Genomic DNA, 25,359 nt, shown 5'->3' with positions numbered 1-25,359 from the left:
TCTTTCAAAAATATTTTTTAAAATATTTTAAATTAAATACCGGTAGATATTAATTTCCAATATGAAATTACTGAAAGTCTTAACCTCCCAGGTAGTTGGTGAGATGAAGAGAGCTGCGGTCTATGTCCCCTAGTTTATTAATAAATAAATAAAACATTTTTTTTTTATTTTAGACTTGTTAGTTTTCATAAAAATAATTATTCTAAATACATCAGACTCAATTGAATAAAACGAAATATTTGAGTTCAAAGATATCATATAGAAGTCATTATTTCTATCATATCCCAGATGAATAGCATTTAACGAAAATGCTCTGTACAACTAACTATTATAAAAAAGCAACATGTCTTTACCCTTAAAATGTATACTCACATAAATAAACATGTCACTTTAATATCATTAAGTGAAAATTAATATACTCAAACGCAGAAACATATAAAAACAGCTTAGATATATTAATATAATGTACTGTTTGTTACATAGTATACAATTAATATGTAAAATAGCCAAAAAAAATATTGCGAGGGTATAATAATTATAATTATTTTGATTATTTAAATTAGGTTCAAGCTAAAAGTATCACTACTTAGTGACTTCTTTAATTAAATCACGCATGTAAATATACAATATATATATATATCATAAACGTTTATTGTACAAAAATAATTAAATACGATATAATATATATATAATATATATATATGTTGGTATTCACTAATGTTAATAACAGGGAAAAAAATACATTTTGTATAATGATTGGTGAAGAATATTTCTTAATTTATAATACATTTTTTTAAATATTAAATAATTGTTTATAATGAAAAACCACATACTACCTCAAATAGTGAATAAAAAAATTACGAAAATATTAGATCAACAATTTTAATGATAGGTATATAGGAAAATGCATAAGATACAATTTAAAAATTATGTGTTTGATAAATATTCAAATTTTATACCTTTTAGTATCAAAAATTATACAATTAAGTGATTCTATAGCATAAATATTATATCAATATATTATACATTATCATTTTATCCATTTATCGTTATTTGTTAAAATGTGAATAACTAATACTTATCTAACAATAAAAGAAGTCATCTAAAAAAAAATCTTTGACGATGAACGTTGTAAAAAATATTTAGAGCCATGAAAATTCAACTTTGGTGTGTATGTGTGTGTGTGTGAGTTTCAGAGAAAAGTATAGTTTCTATAATATTATTAACTCAACAAACTTTTTAATATAAAATAATATTTTATACTTTTATTTTATACTAAGGTGTGGTCAAAATGTTTTTTGCTTATGAAATTATTTAAATAAATAATAAAGGTAATTTTAATACTTCTAAAAAATATCTCAACTGAAAATAAAGTTTAATATATTTAATATTTGTAAGTAATAAGATACAGCATTTGTGTAATTATTACAAGCACATTGTGTTTCAATGAAAATATATTTTTGTTAATAAATAATAATTGTAAAATCTTTGAAAAATAACATTTTTAAATATATAATAATCATTTATTTTTTACTTAATATTTCAATAATGGTAAAAGTATAAGTAAAATATTTTGAAAATACAATAATTTAGTTCTATAAATACAAGAATGAATTTGCATGGTACACATTATTTTTACTTTTGTAAACCTTAAATTTTACTTTATTGTTTTCAAGGTGTTCCACAATTATTCTATAGTAAAAAAAATATTAAACGAATGATATACCCATTTTCTGTGTTCCGAAATTGTAGACCGAAATTTATGTTGTATATTTTTTATTATTACATATAAGTTCACGTTTTAATTCTTATAAGAATATCTTCTACTAGAGAGTTGGTTTTCTAGCAAATATGGTAACTTCTTTGGATCCAGAACTTTTTAATTCTGTAGAAATGTTGAAATTTTTCTCTGAAATTTGTAACCATTTACAATATATACATACATGTATGTATAAATATATACCTGCTGACTATCTTATAAATGAGCATTTACAAAACTCTGATTAATTTAATATGATTTTTATAAACATAATATAAGTATAGTTTACTTAAAACTTCATAACATTTCGAGTATCATATATAATACTTACCTCTTTTTTACAATTTGATCTCTAAACCAATTTATCTATTTCAAATACTTTTCACCATTTAAAAACTTAATTAACTGAGAAACGTATCACGGGTTTATGAAAAATTATAAAAAATATTATTTCCATTGAGTTTTCCATGTTTTATATATATAACTTTGTGTAGAATAAAAACTAATTATTGTTATAATTATTATCATGATTATTGTTTTTATTTAAAAGCAATGAATTTATCATTTATTTGTTCATGATTTACATTTCGTTTAAAAAACAATTCTAAACTGAGTCACGAGTTTATTACAAAGTGTTATAACACATTTTAGATTCGGATCACACCGATAAATGTATTGGGAATAGAGTTTGTATGGGAATATCTATTCCCAGTACTTTTCAAAATAATGTGAAAATACTAAAAAAAAAAAGTAAGAAGATTAGTCTAGAGCTAGTTTAGAGCCAATGCTAGTCAGACTACAAATTGTTCTTTACGTTAGTCTATTCAATAACCAGTAACGGTTTTATTATTATAAAACCAGAAACATTAAAAGTTTGTATTTCAGATAAAACTATATTAAAGTATAGGTTTATAGTTATATAAATATTATATAAAAAAAATTAAACTCATAATATTTTATTTATATTATCATAATATCAATAGCGCTTATATCTATTTAAAAAATGATTGGTGAAATGTTGTGTATTCCAAGTTTTTGAAAAAAATATTTTATTTTATTCTTGTAATTTATAAATGAATAACCTTAGAAAAAGAAAAAACAACCATCAACATTAATTGTTCACTAGTTTACATTATATTCTGAACATGGTATTACTATATAAAATATTTAGACAGGTTAAGGGTTATGTATCAACTTTTTTTCGTGTTATGTTCATAACAATTTTTTCTCCTAATTCAATACAAAATATTTCTTACAGAAATTTAAAAATATTGAATGCTTAATTACATTTCATTGTTTTAGATATTTAGAGTTCAATTTTTATACAGTTCAATTAATTTATTTTAAAATAACAATTTTAGTTATTTAATAATTATAATTTGATAAATATTAGTTATTGAAACATAAATCACCTATTACAGCAAATTTTCAAAATATCCTACATTATTTAAATCTATTTATATTACAAAGCTTTTTATATTAGCTGTTCTATGGTAAATCGTTATCGAAAAAATGTATATGTTCTTACATTTAATAAATGCAATGTTTATATGATAATAATTTGTTCAACGATAGAACTTCAACCTACCATACTACTAATAGGAATATAAATTACTGATAATATTATAAGTAAATAATTACCAATAGATAATGTATTTTAAGAAACATTTTATTCCAAAGTAATACATAAAAATTAATTTAAATATTATATTTTAAATTTAATCACTTATAAAATAATACACTGGTAACACATTTAAAGATTTTTTTAACTGTACATAATATACATAGTTATAAACAGTTTAAAATAAAGTTCATAATATATTATTCATATAATATTATACCTTATAAATACAAATGTTAACCTAATAAATAAAATAATATACAACGTATGAAAAAAATCAACTTACATGATACAAATCAAGTTATAATTTTGAAACTCGGCATTATAATAAAATGTATTTAATTTATATAATATATTTATATATATATATATATGATATACAAACATTTAAAAATCCATATTAATAAATATATGGTGATACATAAAATATAAAAACATTTTCAACAATTTGTTTTTATTTTAAACGTATGATAATGTTTTATAGCGGGTGAGCTGGAACGAATAATACATATTAAGTTATTACAGAATGTCTGAACTATTGTCATTGTACTGCAATTTAGGGCTAGAACTTTAATGTAATATTTATATATCTTACAGGAAGTTGGCGATGGCTCTAAACTAGAAAGAAGTTTTCAACGGATTCGTTCAATTATCAGGAAACGTAAGCGTCGACAATCGCGAACTGAGACAACTAGTTGTGATACTTCTGTAAATTTCAAACTGGAAAATACAGTTAAGCAATTGATGCGAATCAAAAATGAAAAAAAGAAATTGAAAACAGAAACAGTTAATATATCGGATGATGAAATTTGTGAACGACAGCAAAACTGGTAAGATTTTTTATAATTTTTTTATAATTTAAATAGATTTAAGAAGTAAGACTGATTTAACAATTATCACATACAAACATAAAGATTATTATTTTTAGTTAATAAAATAGTACCCATATGTTAGTAACTAGTATGCACATCAAAATGTGTATGTTAAGTGTATTTATAAAAAATATAATTGATATTCATTATATTCATTAAAGTTATCACCCTACTTTATTTTAAAAATTAGAAAAAAAGGTATTTAAACATTTTCAACAGAGGTATTCCCTATAAATCATCATTATTCTTTAATAATAAACAAAAAAATACTCAAAATTCGCCCAATGTTTAAAAGTATAACTAACAACAGTTAATTTCATTATTTTTGAATATAATATTTATATACTATATATAGACGCAATAATTAAAAAATAAAATAAAATTGCAGTGTTCGTAACTACTATGTTATAAATAAGTATAATTTCTAGTGAATATGACATAGAAATTACCAACAATCGTATAGAATCTGATCAGAACGACGGGACGTCGTTAGTACTGAATGCCGGATACTTGGATCAACAAGAGAAGACTGATCGCCGAATTCAACGTGCCATGACGGAAGATTCTACGGATACAGGTTAGTTATTTTTAATATTTTAAAACCAATGTAGAACTTAATATGATATTTGTTAGTTAATTCATGTCGCACAAATTATTATAAATTCATAAAAATATATATTTCAAGAAAAATTATATTATCACTAAATGGTAAATAAATATTATAATCCGTTGTACTAGATAAAAACTATAATGCAAATTTAGTTTAATACTATATTTTATTGCTGCATGAAGTAACATTATATGATTATTATTTAAAAATTATAAATAGAATAATCATGAATATATCATTATAAACCTTTACCTACCTATCCATGAATTTATTTTATATCAACAAAAATCGATAAAAAAAAATAAACTGTTAGCAGTTGCACGGCTTATTTGATTCCTTTGTGTGATTTATTTTGTCGTACAAGTACATTAAAAATATTAAAATATTAAGTACAATATATGTCCAATGTATAATTCAAAGTATACTTAATTATTGAAACTTTCAGAATATTTTTTTCTACTCTAAAAACTGTTTTCTAAAATAAAACAAAATTTTGAAACTTCTCCTCTATATTTTTAATCTAAAAAAACTACCGTCATTAAAATTATTCAAGCTAATAACTTACACACTCTCGCTAATATGTTTGTATTAAGTATACATAAATTAAATGTCAAATTGATCACACGCCTTTCTGAATACTAATGATATCTAAAAAAAAAACTAAAATCTAAAGCAAGAAAATACAATTCAAAATACGATCAGATGAAATTTTTTCAATTTTAAATAAAAGATTTTAATACCCATTGGCGGGATTATGAAAAATTTTAGGTATTACTGTACGTCCATACGGTAAAAATTATAAATAACGTCAATTTTATGACAGCAAAAATAATATACTAACCATGTCATTGTTCGTAGAGCGATACTACACACTAATCTAGTGTTATCGCTCTAAAATATAAAATTATTTTATTATTTCGGTTTCGTTAAAATTGAATAAAAAAAAGCTAACCGTACCATTCCGTATATTTGATAGTATAGATAAACATATTCAAAAACATAGTTTTATAAGAAATCTTGTCGTGACGTAATATACTTTACAAAAAGAAAGACGACATTATGTAAATTGAGTTTCGTGGCCGTTTACGACTCAATCCAAGTCCATATAATTCAAAATGTTATGAAAAAAAAAATGAATAAATTCATAACACTATAGAAGGTGAAATGGTGAAATGAGCCTGAAGATCAATTACTCCTTAGGGATTATGTGGGCTGTGTCCAATTTAGAGTATCAAATGCATACAGATGGAATATAACGTATGCTAGTAGAAAGACTCTGTAGGTCAGAATAACTAAAAAATAAATTCGTTGTAACAGATTGATAGAAACCAGCACGGTTGTTCTATTATTAATTTAATATAGTATAAAATAGGTAGTTTCAAATATTTTAAAATCTCCCGGAACTTTGATTAAATTTTTTTATGTGAAAAAAAAACATGGTGGGGTATACCTATTTCAATGACAGAATATACCGAACAATATAGATATTGTCAGTACTCAGTAGACTAGATATTTGATTTACGTAATTTTTGTCTTAATAGAATTGTATGCAAACAGTTGCGGTATGTTGTATATAATGTATGTTGACTAAAAATGAAGTTTTGCTTTATTTCTTGAATTCTTGATGAAAAATTATAATAATAATAACACGTCTTATTGAAATGCGTAGTATAATATAGCGCTTGTCACGAACTTATATATTATAATGTATGTATAATTCTGTCAAATAATTCAACAAATATGACAATTTTACGTGCTACTCGAATTACGATTCATCTATACTCTAACAACAGTAGGTAGGTAAATACTATTTTATCATATTATACTATCAGTTATTAAACAAAAATTTAACTGTGTAAATGGCATAGCTCTTGTTTTTTGTTGAATCTGAAATGTCATGTCAACATTTATAAATTCATTTTTTGATTTTGCATAAATTCTAAAATAATATAAACGGATTTATTGAAATTGAGTCACTATTGAATGAATCGTAATTGTTTTAAAAACACTATAGCTTTAAGTTCAAAATAAATGAATTGATATTCTGATAATATTATTAATGCTATCTGTTTAAATTATTTTAAAAACAACTATATGTATATAATTTTAACTCGTTTAATATTGACTTTTGATTCATTTTTTTAGCTTTATTTTTAACATATTATTATTTAAAATATAACAATTAAAAGTAATTATTCGTTTAAATTTGTTGTTTTAAATACTATGATAAACTGAAATAATATTCTCTTTTTTTAATTATTTATAAATTAAACGGTAGCTTAAAATATCTATTAAATTTTAATGAGATACGTCGGATCCAATTGTATATACATGTATACTTAAGACATAATATCTAAATTGAAAAACTTTAGTGCATCATTATTTTAAATGTAACGTTAACTTTATAAAATATATTGTTTAGAATACCTTCTCTTGACTTGAGCTTTCGATACGTATAAATGAAAATTATAAAATGTATTTGTTTTTGAATTTATTATTAAATCTTATCAAATAACATTTATTTATTTGTTTAAATGTTAATTTAAATTTCTAAAGTTCGTTATTATTTTTTACAAAATAAACAACTAAATAATATTATGTTTACGTTTAATGTCACTTCATATGTACTAATGCACTACATATAGCTATATAACTTGAAACCGTATAAATATGTAACATTTCATCTAAATTATATAGGTACAAAAAACGTAAATGAAAAAATATAATTTATTATTCTAATATCATCCCCATCATTTTTATACTGTATTTTTTTATATTGTATATTTCATAAACAAGTAAATTATCTAAGCAAAATCATAAAAGTTATCTACATTAGCCTTTGTATTCTTAGTTACATGACATTTGTCTTGTACTTAGTTCAATATATAATGATATAATATGCAATAGATATTTTTACTTTTTAAAGAAACATATTAGAAAAGTTTGTACAATAAAAAACCAGATTAATTAGTATTTTTAAAATACAATGAATTAATAATTTTTATCTTATACTAAATTTACAATTAAAATTCGAAATATAAATTACAATGTAATGTATACAAATCATCAATTAAATAAAATTCTTTTGTATGGATTATTTAAAATAAAACTGTGTTTTTTATCAACGAAAGCGTTTGTTATCGATTATTTTAATGAAAGTAGAACAATCTTGAAAAGCTTTCAACGATATTTGTTTTTGTTGATTTTGTCTGTGATTTTATAATTTAAATATTTCTTTACCTGAATTCTTTATAATTTTGCAGAGGTTAATGTATATAGCATATAACGTTCTACTAACAATTAATCAACAACAGTAATTGTTTATAGGATACCAAGCAGTGCACGGTGTAAGCAACTTTTTAAAGATCATTAGTCATTTTTTTACAAAACCCCTTCAACGCCTTTTGTTTAATTTTATAATATCATATTTTATTTTACCTTAAGTAATTTAATTGCTATTTCACATAGTCTCATTTCATGTTTTAACAATATACATATATACTAATTTAATTTTACAATCTTAACCGTTTCCAAATCAATTTATCATCATAATAATAATCATAATAAATTATGAAAAATGTATTTCATTAAACCTTTGGTGATATTTTTAAAATTAAACCAATAAACTAACCAACAAAAAAATAATAGTTTATTTAATATTAGATAAAAATCAGTATTTAATTCAAAATTATTACAAAATATAAAAATACAAATTTAATTTAATGGATGAATATCGTCGGAGTTATTACTATTGTACCTACATAAATATATTTACATTATTCTTCAAATTCAAAACTTTTATATCAATACTGGTTTTTGGGTTCCTTAGGGATTTGCTGCTGAAATAGCTTTGTGTTCAGTCAATATTTGCCATTTCATATGTTATGTTATTAGAAATCAGAATATATAAATTTACCAAATTCAATAATATTTATAAAATCTGAATGACTAAAAATAAAATTTTGAATCTACGGTTCTATATAGTATTAGTAATTAAATAGCTGTTTTATACGTTACGGTTCCGTTCAAAAAATTGATTATTTTTTTTTTCAAATTGTTGTTATATCTTTAACGAAAAGTATAATTTAAAATATTAAAATATAATAAAATAAATCAAATTTGCATACCTATAATATTATAATAATGTGTGTTAAAGTTTGTCGAGATATTTTACAATAAGCATATTCGTGTTTTATAAAATTTAAAATACATTTAATTTGTGCAATTAATTACTTAGTCTACTTTATTGTTTTGTAATTATAATACCTAGATATATGATTTCATTTGAAATTTTAAAATAAAAGTATTCCATTCCGCTTAACAAACGGTTTCCAATTTACATGTTAACAGGCGCAAATACAAAATAAAAATGTTTTTAGTCTAAACTTATATATGATTAAACCCAAAAGATAGCACAAAAACGCAATAATACAAGCGTGTTAAATAATTTAAATTCCAATAAAGTTTTTTGTTTTTTATCAAATGTATAGATATACATTTTTCTTCTTGCTCAGTAAATTGTTGAATATGCAATATTAAAAAGTACACGCGAAGAATGGAAGCGCGACGTAGATATAAATGTTACGAACAGCATGCAGCGTTGAGGGGTCGGTACAAAAGAAAAAGAAAAAATAACCAATTCACGTGGTATTTTCTGATGTTGACATAGTACATATTATTATTGTGTATAAGAATTATTAGTGTCAGTGAATGACACAGAAATTACTCGTTCGTGTGTATGTGTGTGTAACGGAGCATATACAACAATTGGATATTTCGGACGGGTCGCATACAGGATAGGAAGTATTTGCATTTAAACAAGACACTTAAAATGGTGGGCAAAACTCGTGAAGTTGTGTGGTGGAGTTGGGAAAAGAACGCGAATCTGACGGGTAAAGAAAAAAGAGTGGCGTGAACGAGAAGGACCGGAGAAAAAAATCCGTTTACAGTGTGGAAACTCGTTTATGAAAAGGGATTCACGCATAGAAATAATGTCCTGTTAAGTTTAGCAGATCAAATCTATGAATCGAGTTAGGGTTGATTCAAACCGACCGAACTTGGCACACTATCATATTCATATTATAATATAATCTCTTCGCTGTAATAAAAATTAAACAAATACGTGTTCGTATTTATTAGGATTTAAATCCGTGTAACATTTTACTAGACAGCAGATTCGATTTATTATCATTTTTCTTTATTTGTAGACCAATCTCAATATAATATTATCATAATAATATGAACTCTACTGACACTATTAAATACAATGCACGGGCACGCGGTACATACATTTCACAAATCTATATGCCTGACACCTGTGTTTAATATTTCAGCGGCATAACTGTCTCAGAATATAAAGGGATGAAAATTATATTTGATATTAATTATATTTTGTATTATATTTCACTATAAATACTCAATGAATATCTTTAGTAATATAATAAACTCGTGCGATATGAACCAACAGTCGGGCTGAAACAAACATTATCAAGTGGATAAATAAAGATTTACAATGTTCATGCGATAAACTTACTACCTGACGTAAAAGTAAATAACAATATTTTTAATTGATATGTTCATTACATACTTAATTAATTCTTATATAGCTTATATTATAATTAAATAAATTTAAATAATATATGAAATATTTATTTTCAAACACTAAATCCCCTCACCCCTTGATGGCAATGTGGAATTCATTATCGCAATGTTTTCTAGTCTAAAATAACAAAACAACACGATCTTACGTGTTACGTGCAGTCAAGCGATTCCGAACACCCAATATCGTTTGCTTCAAGCCATCGCACATTTTAATATGCACTTAGTTCGGTATAATCATTATCGTTAAGGCCATAATATTTCACATCCGTAAATATATATATATATAAATGTATAATATTATCGCAGAAATCGAGCATCATGACATAAATTTATCATAATAGGTGTCTATTAAATCTACCAATTTCAAAACCGCGTGATTCATTGTAATATTAATATTTATATATAGTTAAAGTTTTAACACGGTCGATGGGCGTAGGCGATAGCCCTCCTCTTAAACACGCCACTGGCAAACGTATTTTGTACATATCATTATACAATGTACCTACACGTATGCGTAATATATATTATACACTCGAAAAGCAGTTGCGGTTAAACATTTATCGAATGTAGGTTAATCTACAGTATGCGATAGTGGCGGCGGCGGTGGTGTTCAGCGTGTGTGCAACGCGTTTTTTGACATCATAAATCAGAACGAATTCCATTCGCGATGGAATCGCACGACAAGAGTCGATAACGCGAAAATGAAGGAGTAAAAGAAGGGTATAAAAAAAAAAAAAACTGCCGCTCCGAATGGGTCGTTGGCGCTCTTTTGGTGTGTAATGGCAAACCGAAAGTGTTCGTCTCCCTCCGCCCACGCTAACTCGCTCTCTCACACACTCTCTCTCTCACCCTCCCTTTACCCCCCCCCCCCCCATCTCTTACTCCTCTTCCATCGTCCGCAGTCTTATTTCACATAATGTTGTACACGAAATGGAAGACCGACCACATTATTATTATATCGCTGTGTGTGCATGGTGATGAGACCGATGCACGATGATGTTTCAACAAACTTTTTGAGTGGTTTACACCCTCACAGAGAATTGAGAGTTCCTTCACATGCGGGATGTATCTTGGATGCCGTTTATTCATGCTTAATAATTGTCGTGGAACGAATGAGTGTTTTGATAAAGTTAAAAACCATATAGTAACTCTATTCATTTTGAATTAATAATATTATTTTATGTAGTTATATTTACGATGTTCTAGTTCACGTACATGCGAAACGACTCGTTTTAAAATATGTTATCAGTGGTTTTTACAAAATATAAAGCAAAGTTCATTTCACTAGAATACTCGCTAGGCAGTCGAATTTTATTTCTAACTATTTACGACTTCTCGGAAGTTAGCACGTTAATATATTATTATAGACGAATTCAATTAAATTACTGGACTTAATCTACAGAGTCCAATGTTTTCACACAACAATTTTACTCCGTGTGCCTAATAAATTATGGTTATCAGCTATTTGAGCCAATGTTAGCCAACTGTTAGTGATTACTTGAATTGTGAAATTTAACCCAAAATTAACTTCTCCCTCAACTATTTTCTTACGGTTATTTAAATAGTCCAAACTATGACATGAAAATATTTTAACAGAAAAACATTTAAATTAATACCAAAGATTACGATATAAAATTAGTGTTATAAAGTATTCGAATAAAAATTTTAAAAATATTTAAAGATATCAAATACTTTTTTAATATTTTAAGTTAATTACATAAACTGAATTTTAGTTGAACACAAGATAATCATGTATAACCTTACTATATTTTAGATTCTGAGCAGATGAGCTATTAATGACGTATTGATTTTATCTTATTGTGTTTTTTTTTGTGTATAAGTACCTACACGATAATTTGTCTATAAAATGCTTTAATTTTCAATTATCAATTGGATCTAGTTTGTGTATGAATTTATTTTTACTGTTTTACAGTATTTACAGAAAGATGTTATTAAATGTAAAGTGATATTAGTTAATTTTATATAATATAGCATAAATATATATTATTATAAACAGAAACATAAAGATATAATTTTAACGACATAATATCAAAAAGAAAACTTATAAAGTTATAAAATATTATTTAATTCAAAATTTATATTTGTCTTTACATAACATACATATTATTTATAAAGTATTTATTATTTGGACGGTTTTTGTGAGAAGGTGGTCAAGTCAGACTTTATCATTTTTCGGGTTATATAATTTAGTATTAGTGTTACTAAAATAAAGTCAGTATTCGATAAAAGCATTGAATACCTACTTTAAAAAAAATATGTATTTGAGTAGTGTTTTAAATACATTTTCAAATTATTTTGTACAACATTGCGTTAAACGTAGGTTTGTTTTAAGATTTTATTCTTCGGCAACAGTAATGGACCGTGACAATTTTGCCTATACAATGCGCCGTTCAACATAAAATGATAAAAAAAAAACTTCGTTCTGTCTGTTTACTGTCTTGTTTTGCTGAATGGTAATGTACCTATTATCATTAAATTTGAAACCAACAATAAATCGTCACACTCTAACGCCTAGTCCAGTTATTTTAATGAAAACCATTAATAATCAGTTTAACTGAACGGTTGTGCCAGTCGTGGACAGTTAATTATAATGAACCGACTTCTACAATTTAACTAACGAACGTTTTGAAAAAAAATTAACACTATACCGACCATCGACCGATGGCGTAGCAATTCGTAAGACTTTGGACTTTGCGTACGTAATATATCTTTGTCATGTTACCGACATATGCGTTTTATGTCACCAAATGAGAATATATATATTTTGTGGAGTGTTTTGAAATAAATCCCAAAAGAACCAAAAAAAAAAAAAATTGAATTTATAGTTAAAATCTCAAGGATTAAGTATAAACCGTTAAAAATGAAACATGGGAATAAAATTCAATATCTTTCTATTATGAAATTACGAAATAAAATAGGTGTATTATATTTTATTCTTCTAAAGAACTAAAAGATATGCTTGTCATTGAAATAAAATAGGCTTTCAAAAAGATATTGGTATTTACAAATACCAATATCAATCAATTGTTTTAATGTGTTGTGGGTGTATCGTATGTCAATTATTTTGTAAATTTATTTACCTTTCTCTAATATGGAAAATATTGTTTTTATTTATAATTTGACTTCACTTATCGTTATTTCTATTTTTATTTCGTACAACGTTAATACATCAGCCTACACAACGTATTTAGCAGTGTTATTTTATAAAACGTATTATTATACTAATAGTACATAAAAACGGATGAAAATAGATGACTACATGATATGCCACCCCCCTCAATAATGTATTAATAAATTCATAATGTGCACGTCTTTTATAAAATACGTCGTATTATTTTCTTTTTTATATCGAATTCAGCTGGATATTAGATGGGTATAAATTAATAAATCGATTTTTAAATTTCTGTCGTACCTACTAATATATTTTGTTTATCCGTACACATTCAATTTGATTTTTTTTTTTGCATATTTAAACATACTAAACATATAGTTTCTTAAAATATATTATGCGTGTGATTAAACAAATATGGCTGTTTAAAGGAATTACATTTAATAGTCTACGAAAGAAAGTATTAGTTATAGTTGGCGACGTACTCCCTCTAAATACTGCTCCTACCCTAAACTAGAAAATTGCATGACGTGTTGTATATTCTACTGGCCATCGAATTGATCATCGCGTACAAGTTATTTACTTATTAACGACACAAGATATGCCCTGCATATGCATACCATATATAAGTACGACATAATATCGTTGTACGCCCATGACGTGAAATGTCACGTGACACGTGTCCGTTCGTGTACTGAGTCCCCAACGAGAGACGTGACCGAAAAACGATATTGTTGGTCCGTGTCCCGCGCGACAACGACGATTCGCTCGAACGCATACGTGAAAAATCTTTTATTATACAGAACGATCCACTGAACATACTCGACCTCAATTTTCTTAATTTAACAAGGAATCTATTTAAGTATTATTAAACTTTTGAATATTTTACTTTAAGATAATTTTTTTTTTGAGTTCTTAAAAAAAACGTTATTACTTATAAAGAGTATTTTATGCCATTGAAAACTTCTTTATTTTAAATACTATACCTCGTTAAATATCACTGATTAAAATTTTCAAATTACAATAGTTCTAATTTCATCCTCTCGGGGACATAATTTAACTGAAAAAAGCCTCAACCTAATAAATTTAAAAATGTTAGCAATTCTTTGTTCGATAATCAAATACTAAAATCAGTAAATTTGTATTGTGTACTCAAAAATCAGTTGATATTCTCTTTTAGATACATTTACGGTTTATTAAAATATAATACTGGCTCCTCGACTAATGACAATCGTTATTACGACGCGAAACACTTCTAAGATATACCTAGAGAAATTTTAAAAATAAATATACACGGATTTGCAAAAAATTGTTGGTGTTGATAACATCGAACACTGATTGCCGACTGCTATATGATGACATCGTCAAGGAACATTTTTTTGTATTTTTTTACGTATCATTATTACTATTTACTACTATTATTATGGTGTTATAAATAATTTAGAACGGTAAAATCAATTATCTGTTTAATTGATGATAAGCAATAATTGATTGATGTTTGAATCGTGAACGTTGATGTTTTTACTTCTTTTAGTGTTATTAATTGATTGAAGAAACTAAAGCATGCCATCTCCTTTGCTTGTCATCGTTATTAATTTTGGACCCTTACATTTTTTGTTTCGAAAAATTATTTATTGATAGTATATCATCCATAAATATATAGGTAACAATCATTTTTAAAATATTATGAAGTCTGCAATTTTTTTTCAGTTGCCCAGCCTTTTCAAAAATGACGCCCCTGCATCCTCGTCATTATGGATCTATTATCCAAAATGCAAAACGTTAAATAACTCAAAAGCTACTCGTTCAAATTTTTTTTTTTTAATACGTCATTAGTTCCAGGAAAGAAATTGCCTCCTAAATATTCAACAGTTGAAAAAGCTTCCCTTTTCTTGTTATTTTAAAAATAGAAGTTCATTATATTATCTTCTTCAGACACTCCCTAGCAATACAATGATCTCAAGAATATATTAAATATGGTTTTCAAGTATATTTGAAAATGCCAAAAATATAAAGAAAAAATTACTCCTTTATTGAAAAAGAATAGGGAAGATAAACACGTGTAAATACCTACGCTTGACGGATCACTCTGTATAGTGTTGTGTTTCGGGTCGGTCACACGCGCGCTCAAAACCGTCCACCAAGAGATTTCGCACCGCGCGTCGTTTTCCGAGCGCATCATGCCAGCGGTGTTTGTTTCCGGCCCCACGATTCGTCTGGTTTTCCGTACGCAATAGGTCATACGCGATCACGTCATATTATTATAATATTGCCAACGATTCACGATTCCGCACGAAATCACTTTGCGATGTTGCCGATCGGGTTTCTACCGATTTTATACTTAGAAAAATATTCCAAATGAACACGATTGACACGAGCAATCGCTGACTGTAGTAGCAGATGTATAAAATATGAGGTATCTACGGTGAAATTCATGTACAACGGATACACCGTACAAGACACAAGACGATCGTTTGTTTAATGATTTCGTATCGCAACATCATTTTAATCATCAGAATTACCATAAAATGTACTGTATGATGAATACAAATTCGATCCGAGTGCATATCACTAATTCCATTTTTATCATTAGATTTGCCTTAGATATCAAGAAAAACAATGTCTATCAATAATCGTAGGTTTTTTTATATGCATACATATTTTTACCATAATTAATTTTCCATAAAGTATTTACACTATAAGTATACAGTATTGTACCTCAACAGTATTATTGAACATTATTATTTTATTATTAAAGCCTAGTTTAAAATAATCGAAAATATAATAGTTATTTTTATCAATGATTTATTATTAGACATTTATTTTATCTTTAATTTGAAGTTATCGTTATTTTTTCGTATTTAAGTGTTTTTTTTTTCACCAAAATTGGCAATGACGTTGAAAAATCGACGTTTGTGTGGAATCGCGTTTTTTTTAAGGGGTAGAAAAAATACTTTTGTTTGACGAAAATTGTCGATATCCTTTACTATAAAGAGTATAAAGGTAAATCGTGTGGAATCGTGTATCGTCCCAATATGCGGCATGTACCCAATACGTCGTATACATTTTAGATTTCAAGCGTGCGTAATAGTTTTACAAAGGAATGTTTTATTTTATTATTATTATTATTTTTTTTTTTTTTTTTATGTCTGCGACCGTTTTTTTTCGGTTTGAAGCAGGTAAAACGACCTAAGAATGATTCGATGACGAGCTAGCACTATTTATTTAAACGTAGTTTACATATTATATATTGCAGGAAAAGTCATTTTTTTCACATTTTCACAATATACAATTCTTATTATATGATGTGCATATAAAAATTACTACCTATTCTCAATTCTATAATATCAAAAACAGACTAATATATTCAATAATTTATAAACTTGAGAAATTGAATAAATTATTTTCTATTAATATGCATTTAAAGTTTAGATTAACGGTGTATTATAAGACCAAAACTTTGGCGGAGTACCTGACAGTTACACTCCGCTCATATAAACTTCAAATGACTATCAATAAAAATACATAAACTTTAAATTTATAATAAATAGTTACTTATTATATTGAATATTCGAAATATATACATCAATGATTATTAAATTAAAATCAAATGGTTATCATTAAAAAATAATTTAAAATAAAACTTTATCAACCACCCACTATGATAAAAATAAAAATATTTTTTTAAATAACTTCTGACATTAAACTTGTGGCTGCATTGTGTGTACAAATTAAAAATATGTAAGCCGCAATATCGGTACATCTCTTTGATGCTCTCTTATTTAAATCTTAATTTCTTTATCGCTCGAAAGCTACTGTGCGACTGGGAATCGTCGTTTTTCTTTCCTCTGTGTTGACCTAAATATTTGTGTTTATTGACGGTAGAAATACCGTGCCGTGTATATATCAATGGTAAACAATAAAAATATTCTTGAAATCAATGTGACAATTATTTTTAGGTAATAGATTCACCACGTTTAACAAAATTTATTGAACACAACTATATCATCGCGTAAAACATTAATATTTACACGTGTACAAAAAACATCGTATACATTCGCCAGCCCCCATCCCATATAGGAGTACATCTGAGAGAAAGAGCTTAGGGAGGCACTAGCCCCCAAAATCTCTTAAACCCCTCCACCCAAAAATCCCCTAACTAAATTTCGTCAGTACAATGAATATTATATTTTCAATACATGCTGATTAATATTTCTATGCCCTCGCCCTCTCCCGATTTTTTAATCACATTTACTCCTATCGTCCGTAACAGTGGTCACCGCAAATTCGGGTAAGTGCTCGATATCGCTTTACGATTGAGCGGCTTCACAACGTTTTGCGAGCTCACAAAACGACTACATTTATACACGTTTGCGCTAACACTCGAATGTTTGTGTGTGTTGGCGAATAACAGTTATTTTGGTCGTATAAATACATGTACGTGTATATATATATATATATATATATTATATACGCACATTAAACGTGGCGAATTGTTCGGCCGAAACGGCGACGGTCGCGTATTAAAGTGCACATCGGTGCGGGGCCATTCGTTATTAATTATTATTATACACACCTTTGCACGACCCCTTTTGAGTACGCCAGAGTATATAGGTATAGGCGAGTAACACACTATATGCCATCTAGGCCAAAGCAAAAGCGGCTTCTGTGGCGGGCAAAACGTATTACGCCGCCGCGGTGGACTAATAAAATACGGCCGCGGAGCAAACAGGCGCGCACCGATTATTATATTAGTCGGATGTTTCACATTTTTTATCCCTCCCGTGTGCGATCAGCTAGGGTTCTAGGGCAGTAATTGGTTATATGACCTATCGGAGTTGCGCGTAATCGAGATACAATATTGTAACTTGTAATCGATTACTTACACTTTTCGAGTAATTTTAAATAAAACGTTCATGTTTCTAAAGATATAACGAATAGTTATGTTGAACAGGTGAAAATTGGAAAATATCAATATTACTTTTGTTGTGTGTTTTAACGATTGAAATATTTTGCATAATAATTATTGACATTGGCATGAAAGTCGCATTTTTTTTCTTAAAAATATATCGATAAAACTGTAGTCTATTATTAGCTTAAACAGAATCTTTCGTCCGTGTGTTATTTGAAAATAATTTTACAGTTGATTATAGTTCTAGTTCGTAGAGTGTGTATCGTCTATATAACATCGTATCGTGTGTTCAAGTCCAAGACATAGATTTTATAGGTGTATGGATCAGTGTGTTTAATTCGAGTCTATAATACCCTTTAGGATTCGTTCGCAAACGAATTTTTCTACGTTATATGATATTATACAGCCGTTGACCGTATGGTGTAAGATACAATTTCATTTTATTTTTTATTGGTTGTTTTGTTTTTAACCGCTAGAGTACTTTTTTCGTCGCTACATTATTATACCGATCTAGTAAAAGCTTCTTACATGGTATAATAATATTGTCAATTTAATTTTATATTAAACTGCACTGATCGCTTATACATACACAGTATTACGAATTTTATCTTTAGCGGATAAATGGAATTTCGAAAATCAAATACAACGTCAATAACACTAAAAAAAATACACTCATTATCGATGCCACCACCTACCTAATGGTTATATGCACAGAACGCGGCGAAGTTTCTTACGGTTTTCTCGTAGGTAAATTGATGACTGTGAGTGATGACACCATAGACCTATAAATAAACAGACTTCTAACAGAGGGAGTGAGGTCCAACATTGTTGAAAAAATATAGCATACAATCTAAGATCATCCATAGTGTCTATACCCATAAATAGCGAGAGATAAGTTCAACAACAATCATAACAACTTTTTTAAAAAAAAAAAGATAGCATACGAGTAAACTTTAGGTTCCACCTTATGCACAGGTATAAATTATATCTGTTTCTAACAATGTTGGTTCTAGGCAACTTGTAGCTGGATATGAGGGAAGAACAGTCCATATAATATTATAATAGTGCGTCCGCGATAGCACCACTAACCCCTCTCCGTAAGCGGTAGAAGAGAGGAGAGGGGAGTAAACTTGTTTGCGTCTATGCACAATCGACATACGTTTTATTTTAAACTTAACGCCAATTGTATTTTTTTCATTGGATGCAATGACGTAGTCGTACACTCGGTGTTTGTTGTGACCTTTGGTTTTATTGATTTTTCAGAATTTTTAACCGAAATTATGTATTTTTTTCACGTTTTATTTACACGATGTTTATAATATAATATTTTTATCTAAATTTACATTGTGAATAAATATTTCATGGTATAATTTCTTTTCTCTCACGCGTTACCGCAACACGCGTTTACAACCTACTCTTTAAAATCAATCGAATCGTTATTTTCTTTATTTTTCTACGACTTTTTATTGATACGTCTTGTTTAAATATTAAGTCTATACTATTGACGTATTGTAATACGGCACGAGAATATTATATAATAATTATAAGCTTACAGCAGTTATATTCAAGCTGATGGTCGTTAATTTTCTCGGGTTGATTTTAGTTGAGTAATCGATCAATTTTAACGAGACATATTACACGTTTTGATAAAAATAATGAAATATTAAATGTGTGCAAATCTTTGAGCTTCAATATTCTAAAAGAAAAATTATACTTTTTTTAAATTAAAAAAGCCTTGTTCTTACTTTAAAAGAATATGTAAAAATATGTTATGACAAGCAATATGTCACAATGGGTACACAGGTGTTAGATAATATTGTTATTACATTGCACTAGCACTCGGCGTCTCCGCTTGATGGCCACTTTAGTATAAGTGCCATATATATTTTTTTTTTTTCATAAAACGGTGGAAATAAGATCCAAAATTAAATATCAATATTATATAGTTGTAGTGTTTTATAAGCAGACAAAATCACAATAGCATATTTAGTTATTCAGACTTAATTTATTGTATTATAATAGTTATTTATGTTTGAAAACTAGTAGGTAATGTGTTTTTAGCGTTTTATTAACCAACGACTTTCTGATGAATAAAAAAAAAAATACTTTTTTATATTTATATTTATATATTTATGCTTTAAGAATTATTAATATTATTATTTTTTTATTATTTCAAGGTAAAGTGTGATTTAATATCTGTAATTAAATATTGTTATTTAGTAGTAATATACCTAACTGAGATTGTGTTAACGGTAGACATTAATGTGCGAGTAATGTGCATGTTTGATCCTAATTTACTTTGAAACTACTTATTCTTGACGGTTATAAAATATGTAATTTAAATATTTTATACGAATATTTAAATTTAGTTTAAACTACTTAAATCTATAAAATTAGTTTTTATGGTTTGAGGTTCCGCTTAAAATATGACGGGTAACGTCGATGACTAACTTATTTTTGTTTATCGAGTTTTGAACGTTAATCCGGTAATACTATAACCGCTATTTCTTCTTCTTCTCAAGATATTTATTACAAATAAAATTATCGTTTATTTTACCGTATAATAATATTTACAATCTTAAACTTTTAAAATTGATAAGACTTATTATTTTCATTTTTCATCACTAAAACTTACTACATAAACGCTGTAAATTAAACATACCGTGGGCATTTGATAACTATTAATACTTTCTTTCAATTCAACCAATATTGTTTCGTTAGATTTAATATTAAAATTAATTTATCTATTTATAAATCAAATTTTGGAACAAACTTGATTTTACGTTTACTTTTTTACTATTTTTCAATTTATATGCATTTTGTGTGTATAAACATTGCAATCAATAAATGTACCTACATTGTATCACGAAACATTTTAAATATTGTAAAAAACCTATAATGTTCTGAATTTATAATTTTTAATGTTGCAATTCACTTTAATATTAAAGCAACAAATCGATTCAGATGAACACAAACGTTGCAAGTAGGTCGAATAGAAAAAAATATAGTGCGCTGACATCGTCCTGATATAATATTATCTTAATTTGCGGTATAAAATACCGTACCTAAGCGGTTAAATTATTTTTGATTTTTATTTCCTTATTATTTCAGATTTAGTATTATAATTTATTCCTTTATACACAACGGCATGTAGGGACGCGGGATGACATCCCCTGCAACGCCTTTCGGGACAGACCTTGGTAATAATAACAATTTATCAATAAAACATGATGCGGAAATCTTGTAAGATATAAAAATTGTTAAAGCTATTAAATGTAAGCTATAAGGAAGTAAATATGCCCCGCTTCCTTCCTCACAAGTATATTTGGCAAAAATTTGTTCAGCGTTTCACCTCCAAAAAAAAAAAAAAAAAAATTGAATTAAATTGCGCCTACAGACGTTATATATAAATCTTCGTGTAATTTGTTATGTACATATTATAATAATATACTAAAAGCTACTTTCAAAGATACTCAAAGTTTACGGAAACGTTTGTGTGTATTTGATCATTTACAATTCCTGTAGCCGTCTTCTTCTATAGATTAATGTTTGTCATTTCGTAGTCACTTCTAGTTTCGTCAAAACTCCTTCTCAAACACGACCCATCATGTATTCATTGCTCCAGACTATGCATTTCGCATTAATTATGTCGACAGATCCGTGTATTGGTTCGACAGTTATCGCACGTCTTCGCTTCGCAATCTATTTTTCTAAATTATAAATTATCGACTCCACCCGTCAGTTTTTGTTCTGTCTAATAGTATTGACTCACTTGCATGCATAAATTATAATTAAGTATTTATAGCCGATATTTTAATATCTGCGACACTCTACATGTTGCAGCCACTCTACACCCTACACGCTGATCCTAAAATTCTAAACCGTACCTTTTCATCGTTTGTGTATTTTAATTTGTTTTAAATACCACTGAGATAGTATTCATATTTTTACTTAATTTAAATTCTCAAATTTATATAATGTATGTAATATACTTAACTTCTTAAAATGCATTGAATTAATTGAATTATCTACGCAACACCAAAATTTTTATGCATAACATTTCAATAATAATTATAAGTTTACAGTACCTATATAAGTATTATGTATGGTACACTTTATTACAATTTTATCTATATAAACAAAGTAATTTTCTTAGCATGCTCATTATGTTTTAGAAATTACTAATAAATTATTAATTACAGCGTATAAAGGTTGGGTTAACTAATGTGTGTGACAATAACTTTAATATTCATTAAACGTATTACAGGCACAGGGTGTGCTACTAATATTTATAGTGGCAAAAATATGTTAATCTATATTATATAATCTTATTTTTATGGAAATTCTTTTATACTATACATCATCTCTCCATCATTTTCGTAACTTTAAATGTTGATTTTCTTGCATTCGGGTGTCTGAAAAATGTAGAAAAAATTCTTAAAATATTTAGACACACTTTATAATATAATAATAGTCGTTAAATATAAATTTAAATAAAAGTAGTAAAGTGAGTAACGCTCTGCTGTATAGTAGGTCACTATAATGGGTGTATTAAAGTTGAATCCAACGATAAGTATCATTGTATACGAAAAACGATTCTGAACGGAGATGATCTGTCAGCATACGATAATTTTCCAGTGGTTGGTGAAAAAGGTGATTCATTTTTTAATGGCCCGAATACACCAAAATTTAAGTTCTTTTATAATTATTGTAAGACAGACTCATGAAAAATCTTTTATTAAATTTTCAACTCTTAGTTACTTATACAAACATTTTTATGAATTATACCCACAATATAATTTGAAAATATTCATGATTTTGACGAATTTTTGTCAATATTTGATATTCAAATGCTAAAAAAAAAAAATTGTACTTATTTATTCTTATAATTTTTGAATCATTATAAGACTGACTTATAAGTAACTTTGTATTAAATTTTCAAGTATTTTGACTCGACCAAAAAAAATTTATCGATATTTATAAAAAAAAAACTAAACAAAAACGAATATTTAAAATGCCTATAAATAGCATTAAAATAAGCAAAATATTTTAAAAATAAAATTACGTTAACTACAATAAAAACAACTCACAAGAAACCTTGTGTTAAATTTTCAAATTTGTATCGACACTTCAAAAAAAAATTCTCAGAAAAATCGAAAATTTCAGTTGTGTATAATAAACAGCTTAATAAAAATCAAAATTTTTTGAATATCTAACTGTATATAGATAACACTAATATAAACATTTGGTTAAAATTTCAAGTATTTACAGTGCTTATTTTTTGAGTTACAACCATATGAAAAAATCGATTTGGTCAAAAACTGGTTTTTTGTAAAAATTTCCGAAAACTGTTAGAAAATGTTTAATTTTGATCTATATAATGCACCAAGAATATTTACTTTGCCATCGAAACCCCTCCCGAAGTTTGAAATTAAAGCATTATTTCGACAAGTTATGCTATACACACACACAAAAAAAACATACATCATTGTAAAATCAATACATTCATCATTTTGTTAATAATCTAATAATTGTATTTAATTTAAATTAGTTTTGGTTACAGGATATAACCAAGGGCCATTCACGACTCAACAAACGCCGGTATTTAGTGGCCAGGAATCAACATCTGATGATTTACTATACCATCAAATTATGCAGGACGCCATGTGTTATGCACCTACTTTAACAAGAGAGTTAGATTTACCAATGTTAGATGAAACGTTTGAGTTATCTGAACATTGCACTAGTCCACCACCAGCAGGAATACATCGAAGATCCTACATATTGGCCACCAGACAAGACAGCAGTAAAGGTGAAATTTATGTTTTTCAAAAACGATTGAATTTTGTTTTGTGTAAACGGTATTTATTTAGATAATATTTAAATGTTACATCATAATATGTAACAAGATAAACTTAACATATACACTTTATTCATATTTAGAAAATACAAAATAGTCGTCTTAATAAATTAAAACAATAAGTTTAATATATTCTATAAATATGAAATAGATTATTTATCTAATTCGTTCAATAAATAACAAGATATAAAATAATAACCAACCAAGTTAAAATTTTAAGCATTTTAACTGAAATTATTTCTTGCTAAGTAAAACTGTATATTCTGTGTAACAACTGTAACATAAACTTAGTAGGTAGTCAATAATGATATTATATAATATTCGTGTATACCTATAACATTAATCATTATTATTTATTATTGATCGATATTTCTAATTTATTCAGAAATTATAATCACTATCACTAATGTTTGAGTATTTAACTAAGAATATAGGCTTATATGTTTTTACTAAAATGAGAAATCACTTTAATTTTATATAAATAATAAATAATTATACTAATACATATAAAATTGTATACGTATAATGTTTTCATAAATGGCACAAAGAACATTTGATTGCAATAATTTAAGTTACTATAACGAATTCGATTTTTTCTATACATTTATTATTTTAATTATCAAACTGCAATTTTATTTTGAGTTTGACTTTGATTTTGATTTTCTAGACGAAGTTGATGATCAAGATGAAACGTGTTTCTTGAAACAGAAAAATAAAGACATAGTAATTGATGAAATATCCAAAAAGAAACCTTGGATAACACTTGTATCTTATGTGGACGAATTAACGGTGGGTGGAAGAAGAGACTCCCAAGGAAATTTCGTAGATGCAGCTCCCAGTTTTCCAGGGTTTGGCAGAAATAAACAATCAAAAGCTCCATTAGAATGTTTTCCTTTTAGTTGCTATCAAAAGTAAATAATCTATTTTTTTATATTAAAATAATTTTAATAAAATTGTATTTTTATAAAAACCATAAAAAAAATAATATATATAA

At 26.8% G+C, this 25,359-nt stretch overlaps 1 protein-coding gene across 6 annotated transcripts in view; it reads left to right on the top strand.

Annotated features, from left to right (window-relative positions):
- Positions 1 to 25,359, top strand: part of LOC114124170 (sodium channel protein 60E-like) — a 133,820-nt gene that overhangs the window by 91,691 nt on the left and 16,770 nt on the right. For 4 of the 6 annotated variants that reach the window (XM_050199595.1, XM_050199592.1, XM_027987356.2 and 1 more), the window contains 4 exons: positions 3,978 to 4,210; positions 4,681 to 4,829; positions 24,057 to 24,317; positions 25,033 to 25,276. In XM_050199595.1, the coding sequence (XP_050055552.1) occupies positions 3,978 to 4,210; positions 4,681 to 4,829; positions 24,057 to 24,317; positions 25,033 to 25,276 (887 nt within the window). The remainder of the gene's footprint in view (positions 1 to 3,977; positions 4,211 to 4,680; positions 4,830 to 24,056; positions 24,318 to 25,032; positions 25,277 to 25,359) is intronic. The other 2 variants (XM_050199600.1, XM_050199607.1) reach the window with 1 other exon arrangement.

The sequence above is a fragment of the Aphis gossypii genome, chromosome 1 (genome assembly GCF_020184175.1).
Source record: "Aphis gossypii isolate Hap1 chromosome 1, ASM2018417v2, whole genome shotgun sequence".
Taxonomy (NCBI): domain Eukaryota; kingdom Metazoa; phylum Arthropoda; class Insecta; order Hemiptera; family Aphididae; genus Aphis; species Aphis gossypii.
The sequence above is the reverse complement of the archived record's forward strand: the minus strand, read 5'-3'. Positions and strand labels throughout refer to the sequence as shown.